The sequence below is a fragment of the Cucurbita pepo genome, unplaced genomic scaffold (genome assembly GCF_057944985.1).
Source record: "Cucurbita pepo subsp. pepo isolate OVF unplaced genomic scaffold, ASM5794498v1 scafford_15, whole genome shotgun sequence".
In the NCBI taxonomy this organism is placed as follows: domain Eukaryota; kingdom Viridiplantae; phylum Streptophyta; class Magnoliopsida; order Cucurbitales; family Cucurbitaceae; genus Cucurbita; species Cucurbita pepo.
Window position 1 is genome coordinate 79,018 of NW_028257920.1, and position 22,577 is coordinate 101,594.

A 22,577-nucleotide genomic window follows, 5' to 3' on the forward strand; every position below is an offset into this window, starting at 1 on the left:
AACCCTTTATTCAGTAAGTCTTGTAAATACGCATTGAGTTCCTTCAACTCTGTTAGCACCATGTGATAGGGTGCTTTGGAAATAGGCCCAGTTCCTAGCTCGTGTTCGATGACGAAGTCAACCACTCAGGAAGGGGATATTCCAGGTAGATCATTCGGAAATACATCTGGGAACTTGTTAACTATTGACATGTTTTCTAGGGTCTTTTCTTTTCCTCTTTCGTCTACAACACATGCTAATATAGCCCATCCGCCTTGTTGGACTAACCTATTTGCTTTCATCATCAAGACTACCTAGGGGTAATCCCGGTACTCATGCCTTTAAATTTAAAGGTAGGTCCCGCCAGTGGCAAATATGTTACTTCCTTTTTACAATAGTCTATACTAGCATGATTTCGGCTAGCTAATCCATGCCTAGTATGACGTTGAAGTCCATCATGTTTACTACCATCAGGTTAACGCATAGAGTTTGGTTCCCTATGATTACTTGGTCATTTTTACTCTATCCCTAGCTACTAAGTCTGCCCCCAAAGGGGTGCTTACAGACATTTCATGCAATAAGGGTTCTAATTCAAACCCCATCTGTGATCCTTCTTGAGGTGAACTCTCTTCAGCCTCACCTCGTCCTCTACCTCTAATAGGACATCGTCCCCTTCCTTGTCTTACTCTTTCGCGTGGTCTAGGCAGCATGGTTCAAGAAACCAAGATAGCATTTCTTAAGTCTAAGGTTCATCACTATGCATATATATTATTAAAAATACATATTCTAAAGTCATATCATATTGCAAACAAAATCACTCAACATACAACAAATCACATCATACTCTATAATAAATACATGAAATATCACAACAATTTCAGTAATATCACTAGAAAAATGCATGCGAGTTCGAAAATGTTTCTCTTTTCTTATCTTATGCAAGACGTACCTGAAGGTGATAGGACATCGACGTTGGGACCATGGAATGTGCCAAGCCTACATCGTAGGCTAGTCTACAGAATCTAAAACCTATAGCTTTGATATCAACTATAACGACCCTAAATTTCCACATACTTAGAGTCGCTACTAACGTCTCATGTTCATCTATAATGTGGAAATATAACTCTTACATGAACATCATTTATAGCATAAACTTTGAAAAACGCTTAAAACAACTTCTTATCTGGAAAACACAGTCATGGTCTTCCATCTAAAGAGGAGGGAAGAGAGATAGGAGAGAAATCTAGAGCTAAAACGTCGTAGATCGAGTTGCCCAACAAGTCAATTATCTCCTTTTTTGGGTGAGCTGTAGATTGAGAAGAATTTATAAATATTAATGCCACACACTTAAAGACGTTCCTTCAAACCAATTCATTTAACTAGAGTGAAGTATTAGTTTTCCAACGAACTTTGGAGGCAAATAACTTAGGCTACAATTCACGAGAAGGTATGAAGTCAATCTCAAGCTCTTCCTTGTAACACCATTTTTAAGTTTCATGAAGAAATCAAGGGGAGCAATGCCACTTTTTGGAGCTGGCGAGATTAATGCCACACATATAAAGATGTTCGTTCAAACCAACTAATTTAACTAGAGGTAAGTATTAGTTTTCCGACGAACTTTAGAGGCAAATAACTTAGGCTACAATCCAAGAGAATGTATGAAGTCAATCCCAAGCTCATCCTTGTAACACCATCTTTAAGTTGAATGAAGAAATCAAGGGGAGCAATGTCATGATAGGAGCAGGTGAGAGGCGTTTTAAAACGGCAGCGCTATTGGACATGCGCGTCTTCTTCTTAAAAGAGGAAGAGGATGATGACGTGGCAAGTTAAGTCGAACCCGCCATGTCAAACCGAACCGTCACCCTCCCTGTATTTTTTTTAATTTTAATCCTCTTGTAGAACAGTTTGTTGGGTTTTATGTCCAATAACTCATAGTTTGTAAACAAAAACATATTCTATTTTCAATAAAGTTATTATTGTTGTTTATTCAGTAAAGATTGGTATTGAATAAAGTGAACTTTACGATCATTAATCTAAATCCAATAAACTAAGAACACTCTGGCTATAGTATGATTACTTGAACTATATGTAGAGACATAAGAGTGGATCAAGTTTTGTATATGATATAAACAATGTGATCACCAAATTGTACATGTGGAGACATGTGAGTGGGGGCGTCCTATGCAATGAGTATTGCATAAGATCGGACCATGAAGAAAATCACTCAAACTTTATAAAGTCGTTTACTGTTGAGACTGATTTTCTTTTCATTTGATAACCTAGGTAACTCGGTCTTAATCCTGAGCTAACCATGAACTCCTGTTTATTCGGAATTATCCTTAGATTTGCATGGGTGAGAGTGGCTCTAGTTCGCCGACTTAATAGGCCTCCCATTTCAGGGGTAAGACTGGGTGAATAGCTGGGGACGTGGGGTGCAAGATGGAATTCACTCCTACCCACTTTTAGGGATAGAAGAGAGGTAGTTCCCTTAAGCACTGACTCCAGGTCTTGAACAAGGGGCCCAACCCTCTCATTGGCCTGAGAGGGATTCGGTTTAATGGTTGGACCACAAACCAATTGTTCATTAGAGGATCAGTGAGACATAAGGAACAAGAAGTAACTTTAGGGGTAAAACGGTAAGTTGACCTAGGTCTAGTTACGAACAACCTGTGAATGATTGACTTACCAATCATGGTTATATCAAATGGACAAAAATATATCTATAGTGAGGGGAGTCAACTACTAGGCTATAGTCGAGTGTCTTAGTAGTTAACGAATGTTGGTTAACAAGGTTAATGAGTTTAACCGGTTAATCTTGGATCGTTGGAGCCCATGATCTATAGGTCCATTAGGTCCCTCTGCTAGCTCATATCGGACTGAACCATAGAACAGTGTGATGAGTGAGTTCGAAGTGTTCGAATTCAAATTAAGGAATATGCGCTACATATATAGGATATATTTAACCGCATTTTTGTTTTATTTACAAATTAAACAAAAAGAGAGAATCTGAGATATTTAAATAAGATTTAAATATCTTAATCAATTATGTGTCGGAATTGATTGGGATTGGCATTTGAATTAATATTAAATATTAATTAAATAGTTTAATTAATCATTTAATGTTACTTTAATTTGAAATTCATTATTCAAATTAATTGTTGAATTAAAATGAAGAAAGTCAAAATGTTGACTTCATTTAATCGAAAAATCCATGTTAGTGGAATTTTGAGGTGTCAAAATTTTGTTTAACCAAACTTGAATGCTTGCCAAATAAACCCCACAAGTTTGAGTGGAAATTTGAGTGTCAAAATTTGGTTAACTCAAACATGCATGCTTGCCACATAATCCCAAACATTTGAGTGGAATTTTGAGTGTCAAAATTTGGTGATCTCAAATTTGCATGAACATGCAAACATGACTCTTTAAATAGAGTGATCATGATACATGGAAGGTCTTCTTCTTCTTGGTGAAAAACCTTGAGAAAAACCTCTCACAAACACTCTCTTCATATATACAAAATTCCTCCCAAGTTTAGTCACTCACCGGATTCCACAATCCCAATTCAAGGCCGGAGGATAGTGGAGAAGACACTAGTGGTGGTTTGAAACCGGTTCGTTAAGAAACTTGAGCGACAAAAAGTTAGTATTCAAACTCATGCTTTTGAAACATGCTAGCTAATTTACTATAATTGATGTACTTAGAGTGCCTAAGATCCAAATTGCTTCCGCATGTGTTCTATTAACACCATCAATTGGTATCAGAGAAGGTTTTATGCACTTTATTTACATTAATTTGATCATGGTGGGTACCATTTCATGAATGAAATTTTGTGGTTGCTAAAGTGGATGGTTTTGGTTTTGGCATTTTTTTTATGCTTCCATTTGATACAATTATTGTAATAAGCCTAATGTGTATGGGCTTTAATGAATGAAGAAAGGTCTGTAATTTTTATGGAGTCATTAGAGTTCATTTTAGGTTGTAATTGATCGAAAATGGAAAAGATAGCAAGCTGAACCGAAGAAGAAGATGGAAGAGGCGGTTTGGGTGTTTTTGCTACCTTTGGGGTCCGGTTCAACGTTTTTAAGGGTTGGTTCACCTAGTTCGTGGACCTGGGGAGCGGTTCAAGTTATTTTAATTATTAATGAATAATTTAGTTAATTGCTTGTTTTAAAATGCCAAAACCAATCCACTTTAGTGTGTTTAATTAATTATGCATTATGAATGTATGTTTTAATTTAATAGAAAATTTATATGCATAAAGTATGTCATATAGATTTAAAATCCCACCATAGGCTAAGCATGTTTCATGCATTCCAAGTATGTTATAAGTGTTATAATGTATAGTATGCATGTTTAGGGTTCCATGAGTGATAGATATAAATTGTTATATTATTGCATGGAATGGATGATTATATAATTGTTATATAAAGCATGTTAGATGCATGTTATAGGTTATTTTCAACGTCATAAAACAAGATAGACGTTAAAATCTATAATAAAGATAAGTGCATGCTCACTTAGGGTTAAGAACCGAGCACGATCAATTTTAATAGTTAAAATAGGTTGATGTCTTACAAAATTGCGGTTACGAGAAAGCTCACCTGGCACGATCTTGTCTAAGGCTGTAGGTACTTAAGTTGACAGTTTACGAAACACCTACTACCCGGAGATCGGACCAGTACTTGAGCTTAGTTAGCCCAGTTTTATGAGCATGCTTAAGTGATGTAAGATTTAGAAAAATCACATAGACTTAAGTTATATTTAATTAGCCGGAATATACTTAAGTAATGAGTATACCCAACCATCTAAAATACTTAGTGGGAGGAAAAAGGTGTATAAGATACATCGTTTTCTTTTCATGCTCTCTGTAAAATTCACACGGTGAGATTCATGCTCGGCCTCGTGTTGCCCTGGGAGAGTCCTCCATTCGAAAGGTATATGCATGAGTCAATAACAAGGTGAATAGAGAAAGTATTACAGTAAGTGGGAGAAGGAAGTATATCAAATACGTCCTATGGTCTCCACCACTAGGCTGCACCGTGAGATTCCCATGTTCCACCTGCATGTTGCCCTAGAGCAACTACCCATTCAGAGGGTCGTAACATGGGAGTCGAAACAACGCAAACTCAAGAAATGGATAGGATTTCTTAGGTCCATTTCCAACTTTGGCTTTTTCATTCGATAGCATTGTTGGGACCGATCTATGAGGTCTGAAAATGGCGGGTCACACTTACGAAGAAATACTAATAGTTGGTATATTCTTGAACAAAACAACGATAATTAAGAACACTATAGGAACAAGAGTTATTATGGGATTAGTGTTTAAGTCACTAATGTCTTGGTTTAGTGAATGAGTGATTGACTGCCCCTCGGTAGCAGTTGCTCTAACTCACTAAAGTATCGTTGCAAATTAATAATGATTTGGATACATTATTACATTTGCTAAAACTGATTTGATTAAACAGGATTAAGTCAAATCACTAATAGAATTTTCTTTATATCACAGCATGACAAACTCAATAGTACAATTACTCGCTTCTGAGAAATTAAACGGCGACAATTATGCAACTTGGAAATCAAACCTAAACACAATATTGGTCATTGATGATTTAAGGTTTGTTTTAACTGAGGAGTGTCCTCCAAACCCCATCTTAAATACAAACCGAACAGTTCAGGATGCGTACGACAGATGGATAAAGGCAAATGACAAAGCCTGAGTGTACATTCTAGCCAGCATATCTGATGTTTTGGCTAAGAAACACGATGTTATGGGTACTGCTAAAGAGATTATGGAATCTCTAAAAGGGATGTTTGGACAACCGTCCTTCTCCCTTAGACATGAAACCATAAAATACATTTACAACTGCCGTATGAAAGAAGGGACCTCAGTTAGAGAACATGTCCTGGACATGATGGTCCATTTCAATGTGGCAAAAGAAAATGAAGTTGTCATTGATGAGAAGAGTCAAGTCAGTTTTATCATGATGTCTCTTTCGAAGAGGTTCTTCCAGTTCCGCACCAATGTGGTAATGAACAAAATATAATATAACTTGACTGCTCTTCTCAATGAGCTACAGACTTATCAGTCCCTCTTAACGAACAAGGGACAAACAGGAGAAGCAAATGTTGCTATTTCCATGAAATTATTACGAGGATCATCCTCAAAAATAAGTCTGGACCTTCAACTTCTGAAAGTGTTTTGATGAAGAAGACGGGTAAAGGGTAAAGGGAAAAATAAGATTCCTACTAACCGCAAACACATGGTTCAAAAAGCAGATAAAGGAAAATGTTTCCATTTAACGAAAACGAGCACTGGAGGAGAAACTGCCCAAAATACCTTGCAGAGAAGAAAGACGAAAAGACACAACAAGGTAAATATGATTTACTCGTTGTATAAATATGTTTAGTAGAGTATGAAAACTCAACTTGGATACTAGATTCAGGGGCGACTAATCAAATTTGTTCTTTTTACCAGGAAACTAGCTCCTGGAGAATGCTTGCAGACAGCGAGATAAGACTCAGGGTTGGAACAGGAGAGGTTGTCTCAGCAAGATTAGTAGGAAATTTAAAGTTGTTTTTTGGAGATAGATTCATTATATTAGATAATGTACTTTTTGTTCCTAAAATGAAAAGAAATCTAATATCTATCTCTTGTTTATTAGAACAATTGTATAAAGTATCTTTTGAAATCAATGAAGTGTTCATTTGCAAAAGAGGTATTCATATTTGTTCTGCAAAACTAGAAAACAACTTATATATGTTAAAACCGAGCGAAACAAAAGCTATTTTAAATACCGAGATGTTTAAAACAGCTGAAACTCAAAATAAACGACAAAAGATTTCTTCTAATACCTATCTTTGGTACTTAAGACTAGGCCACATTAATCTCAATAGGATTGAGAGATTGGTTAAAAGTGTTATGTTATGGAGCCTAATACTTATTTATAGCTTGGTCAACGGTTATATCAAGTAAAACTATATTTGGTAAAGCTATATATAGTAAAGCTATATATGGTAAAGCTATATATGGTAAAGTTATATCCGGTAAAGCTATATATGGTAAATAGCTATATATAGTAGATGGCTAAATCTGATAAAGCTATATATAGTAAACTATACCATATATATATATCTGGTCCGGTAGAGCTTTGAAAATGTACTTTTCTATTCTCTGTACTCTCTCTTGTTGTACATACCTGAAGTCATCGATAAAAAAGAAGAATCCTTTTAGCCAGAGTTCTCCTTGCAATTTTCTCTATCACATTCTTTGTGTTCATCTAGATCGAGCGTGTGCGTTGTTGTGTGATCCTAACAATTGGTATCAGAGCTAACGACTGATATCGATCCTAACAACTGGTATCAGAGCTAACGACTGATATCGATCCTAACAACTGGTATCAGAGGCAGGCGGAAGTCAGAGTCAGGCGAAACTCGCCACGATCTGTGAAGATGGAAAGTTCAAAGATTGGAATTGAGAAGTTCGATGGATCCGATTTCGGTTTCTGGAAAATGCAGATTGAAGATTGTCTGTACCAGAAAGATCTTCACGAACCTCTGTTGGGGGTGAAGCCGGATACCATAACCACGGAACAGTGGAAGCTCAAGGATCGACAAGCCTTGGGGCTGATCCGGTTGACGCTATCGAGAAACATGGCGTTCAACATTATTAAGGAGAAGACAACGTCAGGTCTGTTGAAGACGCTGTCGAATATGTACGAAAAATCGTCGGCTATGAACAAGGTGTATTTGATGCGGAGATTGTTATGAGTCCTTGTGAGAACTGCATTATGAGCAAACATAAACGAGTTAGCTTCACAAAGATTGTTAGAGAATTGAAGAAAAGTACCATGCCCTAAAACGTATAGTTTGTAATAAAAACATATTCTATTTTCAATAAAGTTATTATTGTTGTTTATCAAGTAAAGATTGTTATTGAATAAAGTGAACATTACGATCACTAATCTAAATCCAATAAACTAAGAACACTCTGGCTATAGTATGATTACTTGAACTATATGTAGTGAATAAAAATCATGGGACCTCGTGCATGTATGTATGTCATGTGTATCGGGATACTTCCCCATTATGTTAAGTTAGTACGGATGCATACCTTCGATATATATGTTCGACATGTTATCATGAAGACCTTTTCTTTTATGAGGGTCCAGTCACGTGTATTGTGTTGTGCCCGACAAAGTCCGGCCTAAGGGGCACGTATACCAATCCGTCTGAAGGGTCCATGTATGCGTACGTGGACCGTGTGTAGAAAAGTACCATGCATCCAACTCTGCCAAGAATTGAAAAAAAACTAAGGTCATGCTATGGTTTAAACGATAGGTCACAGTCATATATTGTGTGTGATTGCATTACTAACCGAATAATATAACTTTACACGATATAAGGTGTTTGCCTCACTAGTTGTGTTCGTATATCCCAACACCATTTTCGCATTTATAAAGAAATTTAAGAGGACCCTCTTGTAATTAAATATTATTTTGTATTTAATTTTGGTGTTGTTTATCTTCCTTTAAATTTATATTTTATCGAATTTTCTTGTTTTATTTTATGTTACTTTTCATTTTTTTTGTTTGCTTTTTCATATTTTTAGTTTTGGTCCGAGATCCAAATTCTTGAAAATCGGACATCAAGAAAGATTGTGGAACTACAATGTAATATGTGAAACTTTTAATAAGATATATGGAAATTCAAGGATTGTGCCTACCATCCTATTCTAAGATCGATGTGAAGATGGAAGAAACATGAGCTTTTAATACCTATTTTAGATTTTATTGTTCTAAACTCTCTCTCAGATTGGTCCGTAAAAATCATCATTTTTTTTTTAGTTTTAATATAAAAACTATATTACAACTTTGAAAACTTGTATTCATATACAAATATAATATTTTGTTTTTCTTCATAATTTAAAATTTTGGAGAACAACAATACACTTCGTTACGAAATAAATTTCATACAAAAAAAAAAAAAACAACATTTTTGTGTTATTCCATTATTTTTCATTGGTTCCGGAAGGATAATTCCACCAAAAGGAGATAATAAAGCTTCTCTAACTTTTATAGTTCCACTTGTGAATCAATTCATCAACATTAGCAAGAAAGTTTCTCAAGTAAATTCCATCATCTTTAGCCGTCCAAAGACAAGTTCCTACAGTTCCACGTTTGCACCTATCACGGAGCCATAAGTGCTGCGTTTCAGGCCAAAAGCTTTCAAAAGAGACATATGCTTGTGGCGTCTCCAATTTGCATCATGTCACACCCTGAATCTCTAGGATGTTTGGTTTTATGCCCTAAAACATATAGTTTGTAAACAAAAACATATTCTATTTTCAATAAAGTTATTATTGTTGTTTATCAAGTGAAGATTGTTATGGAATAAAGTGAACTTTACGACCACTAATCTAAATCCAATAAACTAAGAACACTCTGGCTATAGTATGATTACTTGAACTATATGTAGTGAATAAAAATCATGGGACCTCGTGCATGTATGTATGTATGTCATGTGTATCGGGATACTTCCCCGTTATGTTAAGTTAGTACGGATGCATACCTTCGATATATATGTTCGACATGTTATCATGAAGACCTTTTCTTTTATGAGGGTCCAGTCACGTGTATTGTGTTGTGCCCGACAAAGTCCGGCCTAAGGGGCACGTATACCAATCCGTCTGAAGGGTCCGTGTATGCGTACGTGGGCCGTGTGTAGAAAAGTACCATGCATCCAACTCTGCCAAGAATTGAAAAAAGCCTAAGGTCATGCTATGGTTTAAACGATAGGTCACAGTCATATATTGTGTGTGATTGCATTACTAACCGAATAATATAACTTTACACGATATAAGGTGTTTGCCTCACTAGTTGTGTTCGTATATCCCAACACCATTTTCGCATTTATAAAGAAATTTAAGAGGACCCTCTTATAATTAAATATTATTTTGTATTTAATTTTGGTGTTGTTTATCTTCCTTTAAATTTATATTTTATCGAATTTTCATGTTTTATTTTATGTTACTTTTCATTTTTTTTGTTTGCTTTTTCATTTTTTTTGTTTGCTTTTTCATATTTTTAGTTTTGGTCCGAGATCCAAATTCTTGAAAATCGGACATCAAGAAAGATTGTGGAACTACAATGTAATATGTGAAACTTTTAATAAGATATATGGAAATTCAAGGATTGTGCCTACCATCCTACTCTAAGATGGATGTGAAGATGGCAGAAACATGAGCTTTTAATACCTATTTTAGATTTTATTGTTCTAAACTCTCTCTCAGATTGGTCCGTAAAAATCATCATTTTTTTTAGTTTTAATATAAAAACTATAGTACAACTTTGAAAACTTGTATTTGATGGTGTTAATATAACACATGCGGAAGCAATTTGGATCTTAGGCACTTTTAGAACATCAATTATTGTAAATAACTAGCATGTTCATAAGTATTAAAACTTAATGGGTTTAAATACTAACCTTTTGTAGTTCAAACTCCTTTTGCCTCACGAACCGGTTTCGAACCACCACTAGTGTCTTCTCCACTATCCTCCGGCCTTAGAACGGGATTGTGGAATCCGGTGAGTGACTAAACTTGGGAGGGATTTTGTATATGTGAAAGAGAGTGTTTGTTTCAAGGTTTTTTCATCAAGATGAAGAAGAATCCCTTCCAAGTATCATGATCACTCTATTTAAAGAGTCAAGTTTGCATGTTCATGCAAACTTGAGATCACCAAATTTTGACACTTAAAATTCCACTCAAATGTTTGGGATTATGTGGCAAGCATGCATGTTTGAGTTAACCAAATTTTGACACTCAAAATTCCACTCAAACTTGTGGGGTTTATTTGGCAAACATGCAAGTTTGGTTAAACCAAATTTTGACACTTCAAAATTCCACTAACATGGATTTTTCCATTAGATGAAAGTCAACATTTTGACTTTCTTCATTTTAATTCAACAATTAATTTGAATAATGAATTTCAAATTAAAGTAACATTAAATGATTAATTAAACTATTTAATTAATATTTAATATTAATTCAAATGTCAATCCCAATCAATTCCGACACATAATTGATTTAAGATATTTAAATCTTATTTAAATATCTCAGATTCTCTCTTTTCGTTTAATTCGTAAATAAAACAAAATTGCGGTTAAATATATCGTATATATGTAACGCATATTCCCTAATTTGAATTCGAACACTTCGAACTCACTCGTCACACTGTTCTATGGTTTAGTCCGATATGAGCTAGCAGAGGGACCTAATGGACCTATAGATCATGGGCTCCAACGATCGAAGATTAACCGATTAAACTCATTAACCTGGTTAACCAACATTCGTTAACTACTAGGACACTCCACTATAGCCTAGTAGTTGCACTCCCCTCACTATAGATATATTTCTGTCCATCTGATATAACCATGATTAGTAAGTCGATCCTTCACAGGTTGTTCGTAACTAGAGCTGGGTCAATTTACCGTTTTACCCCTGAAGTCATTTCTTGTTCCTTATGTCTCACTGATCCTCTAATGAACAATTGGTTTGTGGTCCAACCAGTAAACCGAATCCCTCTCAGGCCAATGAGAGGGTGGGGCCCCTTGTTCAAGACATGGAGTCAGTGCTTAAGGGAACTACCTTTCTTCTATCCCTAAAAGTGGGTAGGAGTGAATTCCGTCTTGCACCCCATGTCCCCAGCCATTCACCCAGTCTTACCCCTGAAATGGGAGGCCTGTTGAGTCGGCGAACTAGAGCCACTCTCACCCATGCAAATCTAAGGATAATTTCGAATAAACAGGAGTTCATGGTTAGCTCAGGATTAAAACCGAGTTACCTAGGTTATCAAATGAAAAGAAAATCAGTCTCAACAGTAAACGACTTTATAAAGTGAGAGTGGTTTTCTTCATGGTCCGATCTTATGCAATACTCATTGCATAGGACGCCCCCACTCACATGTCTCCACATGCACAATTTAGTGATCACATTGTTTATATCATATACAAAAGTGGGCCGCATCCATAGTGTCCCCAGAATAAGGTACTCAGTCTTATCCTTATACTATAGATCATTTTGACTATATACTTGAACTTGATCCACTCTTATGTCTCTACATATAGTTCAAGTAATCATACTATAGCCAGAGTGTTCTTAGTTTATTGGATTTAGATTAATGATCGTAAAGTTCACTTTATTCAATAACAATTTATTACTGAATAAACATCAATAATAACTTTATTGAAAATAGAATATATCTTTGTTTACAAACTATGAGTTTTATGACATAAAACCCAACAGTATTCATATACAAATATAATATTTTGTTTTTCTTCATAATTTAAAATTTTGGAGAACAACAATACACTTCGTTACAAAATAAATTTCATACAAAAAAAAAACAACATTTTTGTGTTATTCCATTATTTTTCATTGGTTCCGGAAGGATAATTCCACCAAAAGGAGATAATAAAGCTTCTCTAACTTTTATAGTTCCACTTGTGAATCAATTCATCAACATTAGCAAGAAAGTTTCTCAAGTAAATTCCATCATCTTTAGCCGTCCAAAGACAAGTTCCTACAGTTCCACGTTTGCACCTATCACGGAGCCATAAGTGCTGCGTTTCAGGCCAAAAGCTTTCAAATGAGACATATGCTTGTGGCGTCTCCAATTTGCACCAATAGAGGGTTGATCCCCAAAAGCTAACCTTGAAGTTCCACTGGTAATCATCTCCATGATTAAGCAAACGATGATACCCCAAGTCATCGTCTTTAGACTGACAATGCACAAGCAACCCAAGTTTGCTTAGCCCGTTAACCACATGAATGTAATATCTAGAAGGTCCTGGTGGTGGTAACGCGACCCTTGGAACCTGAGCCCCAACTAAAGCCACCGTGAAAAGAAAGAAAACGACAATATTCTTTATCATTTCCTAATCAACCTTTAGCTTAACTACCAATTTGTGTTGGACATGTGAATAAATATACGTACTTATAGTACATGCAAGAAACTATGTAAATGCATGCTATGGTTGCAAAAAAAACTCAATCATTTAACTAATCTCCGTTATGCAACACAATTTAAGGTTAATTTTGGGATAATTTGAGAGATTTATTAGATTTTCAATAACAAAATTCCTTGAATAGATAATAGTTATTAGCCCAAGAATAATAAATATTTCATTGATTTTTAAAACACTCTCATAAAATGGACAACAAAATATGAATACTTCCCGGTAGAAAACATAAAATAGAGAAAGCAATTCATATATTACATATGGTATAGCACCCAAGTCCAACAAGCCATTAAATTCCCGATTTATTTTTTTAAGTTGAACTTTCAAACTTTTTACGAGGACCTTAGAAATTTTAGGGTGAGGTAGAACAGATAAGTTCAAAAAATTCTAGAACTATAGTTTCAAACAGGAATTGCGCAAGACTTCTTTCGCAAGAATTACTCAATGCCTGTTGGGAGAACCGTTATGGGGTTTTGATTTCATCATGTCACACCCTGAATCTCTAGGATGTTGGGTTTTATGCCCTAAAACGTATAGTTTGTAAACAAAAACATATTCTATTTTCAATAAAGTTATTATTGTTGTTTATCAAGTGAAGATTGTTATTGAATAAAGTGAACTTTACGACCACTAATCTAAATCCAATAAACTAAGAACACTCTGGCTATAGTATGATTACTTGAACTATATGTAGTGAATAAAAATCATGGGACCTCGTGCATGTATGTATGTATGTCATGTGTATCGGGATACTTCCCCGTTATGTTAAGTTAGTACGGATGCATACCTTCGATATATATGTTCGACATGTTATCATGAAGACCTTTTCTTTTATGAGGGTCCAGTCACGTGTATTGTGTTGTGCCCGACAAAGTCCGGCCTAAGGGGCACGTATACCAATCCGTCTGAAGGGTCCATGTATGCGTACGTGGGCCGTGTGTAGAAAAGTACCATGCATCCAACTTTGCCAAGAATTGAAAAAAGCCTAAGGTCATGCTATGGTTTAAACGATAGGTCACAGTCATATATTGTGTGTGATTGCATTACTAACCGAATAATATAACTTTACACGATATAAGGTGTTTGCCTCACTAGTTGTGTTCGTATATTCCAACACCATTTTCGCATTTATAAAGAAATTTAAGAGGACCCTCTTGTAATTAAATATTATTTTGTATTTAATTTTGGTGTTGTTTATCTTCCTTTAAATTTATATTTTATCGAATTTTCATGTTTTATTTTATGTTACTTTTCATTTTTTTTGTTTGCTTTTTCATATTTTTAGTTTTGGTCCGAGATCCAAATTCTTGAAAATCGGACATCAAGAAAGATTGTGGAACTACAATGTAATATGTGAAACTTTTAATAAGATATATGGAAATTCAAGGATTGTGCCTACCATCCTACTCTAAGATGGATGTGAAGATGGCAGAAACATGAGCTTTTAATACCTATTTTAGATTTTATTGTTCTAAACTCTCTCTCAGATTGGTCCGTAAAAATCATCATTTTTTTTAGTTTTAATATAAAAACTATAGTACAACTTTGAAAACTTGTATTTGATGGTGTTAATATAACACATGCGGAAGCAATTTGGATCTTAGGCACTTTTAGAACATCAATTATTGTAAATAACTAGCATGTTCATAAGTATTAAAACTTAATGGGTTTAAATACTAACCTTTTGTAGTTCAAACTCCTTTTGCCTCACGAACCGGTTTCGAACCACCACTAGTGTCTTCTCCACTATCCTCCGGCCTTAGAACGGGATTGTGGAATCCGGTGAGTGACTAAACTTGGGAGGGATTTTGTATATGTGAAAGAGAGTGTTTGTTTCAAGGTTTTTTCATCAAGATGAAGAAGAATCCCTTCCAAGTATCATGATCACTCTATTTAAAGAGTCAAGTTTGCATGTTCATGCAAACTTGAGATCACCAAATTTTGACACTTAAAATTCCACTCAAATGTTTGGGATTATGTGGCAAGCATGCATGTTTGAGTTAACCAAATTTTGACACTCAAAATTCCACTCAAACTTGTGGGGTTTATTTGGCAAACATGCAAGTTTGGTTAAACCAAATTTTGACACCTCAAAATTCCACTAACATGGATTTTTCCATTAGATGAAAGTCAACATTTTGACTTTCTTCATTTTAATTCAACAATTAATTTGAATAATGAATTTCAAATTAAAGTAACATTAAATGATTAATTAAACTATTTAATTAATATTTAATATTAATTCAAATGTCAATCCCAATCAATTCCGACACATAATTGATTTAAGATATTTAAATCTTATTTAAATATCTCAGATTCTCTCTTTTCGTTTAATTCGTAAATAAAACAAAATTGCGGTTAAATATATCGTATATATGTAACGCATATTCCCTAATTTGAATTCGAACACTTCGAACTCACTCGTCACACTGTTCTATGGTTTAGTCCGATATGAGCTAGCAGAGGGACCTAATGGACCTATAGATCATGGGCTCCAACGATCGAAGATTAACCGATTAAACTCATTAACCTGGTTAACCAACATTCGTTAACTACTAGGACACTCCACTATAGCCTAGTAGTTGCACTCCCCTCACTATAGATATATTTCTGTCCATCTGATATAACCATGATTAGTAAGTCGATCCTTCACAGGTTGTTCGTAACTAGAGCTGGGTCAATTTACCGTTTTACCCCTGAAGTCATTTCTTGTTCCTTATGTCTCACTGATCCTCTAATGAACAATTGGTTTGTGGTCCAACCAGTAAACCGAATCCCTCTCAGGCCAATGAGAGGGTGGGGCCCCTTGTTCAAGACATGGAGTCAGTGCTTAAGGGAACTACCTTTCTTCTATCCCTAAAAGTGGGTAGGAGTGAATTCCGTCTTGCACCCCATGTCCCCAGCCATTCACCCAGTCTTACCCCTGAAATGGGAGGCCTGTTGAGTCGGCGAACTAAAGCCACTCTCACCCATGCAAATCTAAGGATAATTTCGAATAAACAGGAGTTCATGGTTAGCTCAGGATTAAAACCGAGTTACCTAGGTTATCAAATGAAAAGAAAATCAGTCTCAACAGTAAACGACTTTATAAAGTGAGAGTGGTTTTCTTCATGGTCCGATCTTATGCAATACTCATTGCATAGGACGCCCCCACTCACATGTCTCCACATGCACAATTTAGTGATCACATTGTTTATATCATATACAAAAGTGGGCCGCATCCATAGTGTCCCCAGAATAAGGTACTCAGTCTTATCCTTATACTATAGATCATTTTGACTATATACTTGAACTTGATCCACTCTTATGTCTCTACATATAGTTCAAGTAATCATACTATAGCCAGAGTGTTCTTAGTTTATTGGATTTAGATTAATGATCGTAAAGTTCACTTTATTCAATAACAATTTATTACTGAATAAACATCAATAATAACTTTATTGAAAATAGAATATATCTTTGTTTACAAACTATGAGTTTTATGACATAAAACCCAACAGTATTCATATACAAATATAATATTTTATTTTTCTTCATAATTTAAAATTTTGGAGAACAACAATACACTTCGTTACAAAATAAATTTCATACAAAAAAAAAAACAACATTTTTGTGTTATTCCATTATTTTTCATTGGTTCCGGAAGGATAATTCCACCAAAAGGAGATAATAAAGCTTCTCTAACTTTTATAGTTCCACTTGTGAATCAATTCATCAACATTAGCAAGAAAGTTTCTCAAGTAAATTCCATCATCTTTAGCCGTCCAAAGACAAGTTCCTACAGTTCCACGTTTGCACCTATCACGGAGCCATAAGTGCTGCGTTTCAGGCCAAAAGCTTTCAAATGAGACATATGCTTGTGGCGTCTCCAATTTGCACCAATAGAGGGTTGATCCCCAAAAGCTAACCTTGAAGTTCCACTGGTAATCATCTCCATGATTAAGCAAACGATGATACCCCAAGTCATCGTCTTTAGACTGACAATGCACAAGCAACCCAAGTTTGCTTAGCCCGTTAACCACATGAATGTAATATCTAGAAGGTCCTGGTGGTGGTAACGCGACCCTTGGAACCTGAGCCCCAACTAAAGCCACCGTGAAAAGAAAGAAAACGACAATATTCTTTATCATTTGCTAATCAACCTTTAGCTTAACTACCAATTTGTGTTGGACATGTGAATAAATATACGTACTTATAGTACATGCAAGAAACTATGTAAATGCATGCTATGGTTGCAAAAAAAACTCAATCATTTAACTAATCTCCGTTATGCAACACAATTTAAGGTTAATTTTGGGATAATTTGAGAGATTTATTAGATTTTCAATAACAAAATTCCTTGAATAGATAATAGTTATTAGCCCAAGAATAATAAATATTTCATTGATTTTTAAAACACTCTCATAAAATGGACAACAAAATACGAATACTTCCCGGTAGAAAACATAAAATAGAGAAAGCAATTCATAGATTACATATGGTATAGCACCCAAGTCCAACAAGGCATTAAATTCCCGATTTATTTTTTTAAGTTGAACTTTCAAACTTTTTACGAGGACCTTAGAAATTTTAGGGTGAGGTAGAACAGATAAGTTCAAAAAATTCTACAACTATAGTTTCAAACAGGAATTGCGCAAGACTTCTTTCGCAAGAATTACTCAATGCCTGTTGGGAGAACCGTTATGGGGTTTTGATTTCATCATGTCACACCCTGAATCTCTAGGATGTTGGGTTTTATGCCCTAAAACGTATAGTTTGTAAACAAAAACATATTCTATTTTCAATAAAGTTATTATTGTTGTTTATCAAGTGAAGATTGTTATTGAATAAAGTGAACTTTACGACCACTAATCTAAATCCAATAAACTAAGAACACTCTGGCTATAGTATGATTACTTGAACTATATGTAGTGAATAAAAATCATGGGACCTCGTGCATGTATGTATGTATGTCATGTGTATCGGGATACTTCCCCGTTATGTTAAGTTAGTACGGATGCATACCTTCGATATATATGTTCGACATGTTATCATGAAGACCTTTTCTTTTATGAGGGTCCAGTCACGTGTATTGTGTTGTGCCCGACAAAGTCCGGCCTAAGGGGCACGTATACCAATCCGTCTGAAGAGTCCATGTATGCGTACGTGGGCCGTGTGTAGAAAAGTACCATGCATCCAACTCTGCCAAGAATTGAAAAAAGCCTAAGGTCATGTTATGGTTTAAACGATAGGTCACAGTCATATATTGTGTGTGATTGCATTACTAACCGAATAATATAACTTTACACGATATAAGGTGTTTGCCTCACTAGTTGTGTTCGTATATCCCAACACCATTTTCGCATTTATAAAGAAATTTAAGAGGACCCTCTTGTAATTAAATATTATTTTGTATTTAATTTTGGTGTTGTTTATCTTCCTTTAAATTTATATTTTATCGAATTTTCATGTTTTATTTTATGTTACTTTTCATTTTTTTTGTTTGCTTTTTCATATTTTTAGTTTTGGTCCGAGATCCAAATTCTTGAAAATCGGACATCAAGAAAGATTGTGGAACTACAATGTAATATGTGAAACTTTTAATAAGATATATGGAAATTCAAGGATTGTGCCTACCATCCTATTCTAAGATCGATGTGAAGATGGCAGAAACATGAGCTTTTAATACCTATTTTAGATTTTATTGTTCTAAACTCTCTCTCAGATTGGTCCGTAAAAATCATCATTTTTTTTTTTAGTTTTAATATAAAAACTATATTACAACTTTGAAAACTTGTATTCATATACAAATATAATATTTTGTTTTTCTTCATAATTTAAAATTTTGGAGAACAACAATACACTTCGTTACGAAATAAATTTCATACAAAAAAAAAAAACAACATTTTTGTGTTATTCCATTATTTTTCATTGGTTCCGGAAGGATAATTCCACCAAAAGGAGATAATAAAGCTTCTCTAACTTTTATAGTTCCACTTGTGAATCAATTCATCAACATTAGCAAGAAAGTTTCTCAAGTAAATTCCATCATCTTTAGCCGTCCAAAGACAAGTTCCTACAGTTCCACGTTTGCACCTATCACGGAGCCATAAGTGCTGCGTTTCAGGCCAAAAGCTTTCAAATGAGACATATGCTTGTGGCGTCTCCAATTTGCACCAATAGAGGGTTGATCCCCAAAAGCTAACCTTGAAGTTCCACTGGTAATCATCTCCATGATTAAGCAAACGATGATACCCCAAGTCATCGTCTTTAGACTGACAATGCACAAGCAACCCAAGTTTGCTTAGCCCGTTAACCACATGAATGTAATATCTAGAAGGTCCTGGTGGTGGTAACGCGACCCTTGGAACCTGAGCCCCAACTAAAGCCACCGTGAAAAGAAAGAAAACGACAATATTCTTTATCATTTCCTAATCAACCTTTAGCTTAACTACCAATTTGTGTTGGACATGTGAATAAATATACGTACTTATAGTACATGCACGAAACTATGTAAATGCATGCTATGGTTGCAAAAAAACTCAATCATTTAACTAATCTCCTTTATGCAACACAATTTAAGGTTAATTTTGGGATAATTTGAGAGATTTATTAGATTTTCAATAACAAAATTCCTTGAATAGATAATAGTTATTAGCCCAAGAATAATAAATATTTCATTGATTTTTAAAACACTCTCATAAAATGGACAACAAAATATGAATACTTCCCGGTAGAAAGCATAAAATAGAGAAAGCAATTCATAGATTACATATGGTATAGCACCCAAGTCCAACAAGGTATTAAATTCCCGATTTATTTTTTTAAGTTGAACTTTCAAACTTTTTACGAGGACCTTAGAAATTTTAGGGTGAGGTAGAACAGATAAGTTCAAAAAATTCTAGAACTATAGTTTCAAACAGGAATTGCGCAAGACTTCTTTCGCAAGAATTACTCAATGCCTGTTGGGAGAACCGTTATGGGGTTTTGATTTCATCATGTCACACCCATAATCTCTAGGATGTTGGGTTTTATGCCCTAAAACGTATAGTTTGTAAACAAAAACATATTCTATTTTCAATAAAGTTATTATTGTTGTTTATCAAGTGAAGATTGTTATTGAATAAAGTGAACTTTACGACCACTAATCTAAATCCAATAAACTAAGAACACTCTGGCTATAGTATGATTACTTGAACTATATGTAGTGAATAAAAATCATGGGACCTCGTGCATGTATGTATGTATGTCATGTGTATCGGGATACTTCCCCGTTATGTTAAGTTAGTACGGATGCATACCTTCGATATATATGTTCGACATGTTATCATGAAGACCTTTTCTTTTATGAGGGTCCAGTCACGTGTATTGTGTTGTGCCCGACAAAGTCCGGCCTAAGGGGCACGTATACCAATCCGTCTGAAGGGTCCATGTATGCGTACGTGGGCCGTGTGTAGAAAAGTACCATGCATCCAACTCTGCCAAGAATTGAAAAAAGCCTAAGGTCATGCTATGGTTTAAACGATAGGTCACAGTCATATATTGTGTGTGATTGCATTACTAACCGAATAATATAACTTTACACGATATAAGGTGTTTGCCTCACTAGTTGTGTTCGTATAACCCAACACCATTTTCGCATTTATAAAGAAATTTAAGAGGACCCTCTTGTAATTAAATATTATTTTGTATTTAATTTTGGTGTTGTTTATCTTCCTTTAAATTTATATTTTATCGAATTTTCATGTTTTATTTTATGTTACTTTTCATTTTTTTTGTTTGCTTTTTCATATTTTTAGTTTTGGTCCGAGATCCAAATTCTTGAAAATCGGACATCAAGAAAGATTGTGGAACTACAATGTAATATGTGAAACTTTTAATAAGATATATGGAAATTCAAGGATTGTGCCTACCATCCTATTCTAAGATCGATGTGAAGATGGCAGAAACATGAGCTTTTAATACCTATTTTAGATTTTATTGTTCTAAACTCTCTCTCAGATTGGTCCGTAAAAATCATCATTTTTTTTTAGTTTTAATATAAAAACTATATTACAACTTTGAAAACTTGTATTCATATACAAATATAATATTTTGTTTTTCTTCATAATTTAAAATTTTGGAGAACAACAATACACTTCGTTACGAAATAAATTTCATACAAAAAAAAAAAACGACATTTTGTGTTATTTCATTATTTTTCATTGGTTCCGGAAGGATAATTCCACCAAAAGGAGATAATAAAGCTTCTCTAACTTTTATAGTTCCACTTGTGAATCAATTCATCAACATTAGCAAGAAAGTTTCTCAAGTAAATTCCATCATCTTTAGCCGTCCAAAGACAAGTTCCTACATTTCCACGTTTGCACCTATCACGGAGCCATAAGTGCTGCGTTTCAGGCCAAAAGCTTTCAAATGAGACATATGCTTGTGGCGTCTCCAATTTGCACCAATAGAGGGTTGATCCCCAAAAGCTAACCTTGAAGTTCCACTGGTAATCATCTCCATGATTAAGCAAACGATGATACCCCAAGTCATCGTCTTTAGACTGACAATGCACAAGCAACCCAAGTTTGCTTAGCCCGTTAACCACATGAATGTAATATCTAGAAGGTCCTGGTGGTGGTAACGCGACCCTTGGAACCTGAGCCCCAACTAAAGCCACCGTGAAAAGAAAGAAAACGACAATATTCTTTATCATTTCCTAATCAACCTTTAGCTTAACTACCAATTTGTGTTGGACATGTGAATAAATATACGTACTTATAGTACATGCACGAAACTATGTAAATGCATGCTATGGTTGCAAAAAAACTCAATCATTTAACTAATCTCCTTTATGCAACACAATTTAAGGTTAATTTTGGGATAATTTGAGAGATTTATTAGATTTTCAATAACAAAATTCCTTGAATAGATAATAGTTATTAGCCCAAGAATAATAAATATTTCATTGATTTTTAAAACACTCTCATAAAATGGACAACAAAATATGAATACTTCCCGGTAGAAAGCATAAAATAGAGAAAGCAATTCATAGATTACATATGGTATAGCACCCAAGTCCAACAAGGTATTAAATTCCCGATTTATTTTTTTAAGTTGAACTTTCAAACTTTTTACGAGGACCTTAGAAATTTTAGGGTGAGGTAGAACAGATAAGTTCAAAAAATTCTAGAACTATAGTTTCAAACAGGAATTGCGCAAGACTTCTTTCGCAAGAATTACTCAATGCCTGTTGGGAGAACCGTTATGGGGTTTTGATTTCATCATGTCACACCCATAATCTCTAGGATGTTGGGTTTTATGCCCTAAAACGTATAGTTTGTAAACAAAAACATATTCTATTTTCAATAAAGTTATTATTGTTGTTTATCAAGTGAAGATTGTTATTGAATAAAGTGAACTTTACGACCACTAATCTAAATCCAATAAACTAAGAACACTCTGGCTATAGTATGATTACTTGAACTATATGTAGTGAATAAAAATCATGGGACCTCGTGCATGTATGTATGTATGTCATGTGTATCGGGATACTTCCCCGTTATGTTAAGTTAGTACGGATGCATACCTTCGATATATATGTTCGACATGTTATC

General features: G+C 34.7%; 4 protein-coding genes across 4 annotated transcripts; all 4 read right to left on the reverse strand.

Moving 5' to 3' along the window:
* Positions 1-12,459: 12,459 nt before the first annotated feature.
* On the reverse strand, positions 12,460-12,909 carry LOC147785522 (S-protein homolog 1-like). The gene has a single exon (XM_087120930.1). It carries the CDS (start codon positions 12,907-12,909, stop codon positions 12,460-12,462), a length of 450 nt encoding a protein of 149 aa, XP_086977056.1.
* Positions 12,910-16,676: 3,767 nt separating this feature from the next.
* On the reverse strand, positions 16,677-17,126 carry LOC147785523 (S-protein homolog 1-like). Its single transcript, XM_087120931.1, has one exon. The coding sequence runs from the start codon at positions 17,124-17,126 to the stop codon at positions 16,677-16,679; it is 450 nt and encodes a 149-aa protein (XP_086977057.1).
* A 1,827-nt stretch (positions 17,127-18,953) lies between these two features.
* On the reverse strand, positions 18,954-19,403 carry LOC147785524 (S-protein homolog 1-like). The gene has a single exon (XM_087120932.1). It carries the CDS (start codon positions 19,401-19,403, stop codon positions 18,954-18,956), a length of 450 nt encoding a protein of 149 aa, XP_086977058.1.
* Positions 19,404-21,226: 1,823 nt separating this feature from the next.
* LOC147785525 (S-protein homolog 1-like) lies at positions 21,227-21,676 on the reverse strand. Its single transcript, XM_087120933.1, has one exon. The coding sequence runs from the start codon at positions 21,674-21,676 to the stop codon at positions 21,227-21,229; it is 450 nt and encodes a 149-aa protein (XP_086977059.1).
* Positions 21,677-22,577: the final 901 nt, after the last annotated feature.

Coding starts and splice junctions, on each gene's coding strand:
- LOC147785522 (XM_087120930.1), bottom strand. CDS start 12,909: ATGATAAAGAATATTGTCGTTTTCTTTCTTTTCACGGTGGCTTTAGTT.
- LOC147785524 (XM_087120932.1), bottom strand. CDS start 19,403: ATGATAAAGAATATTGTCGTTTTCTTTCTTTTCACGGTGGCTTTAGTT.
- LOC147785523 (XM_087120931.1), bottom strand. CDS start 17,126: ATGATAAAGAATATTGTCGTTTTCTTTCTTTTCACGGTGGCTTTAGTT.
- LOC147785525 (XM_087120933.1), bottom strand. CDS start 21,676: ATGATAAAGAATATTGTCGTTTTCTTTCTTTTCACGGTGGCTTTAGTT.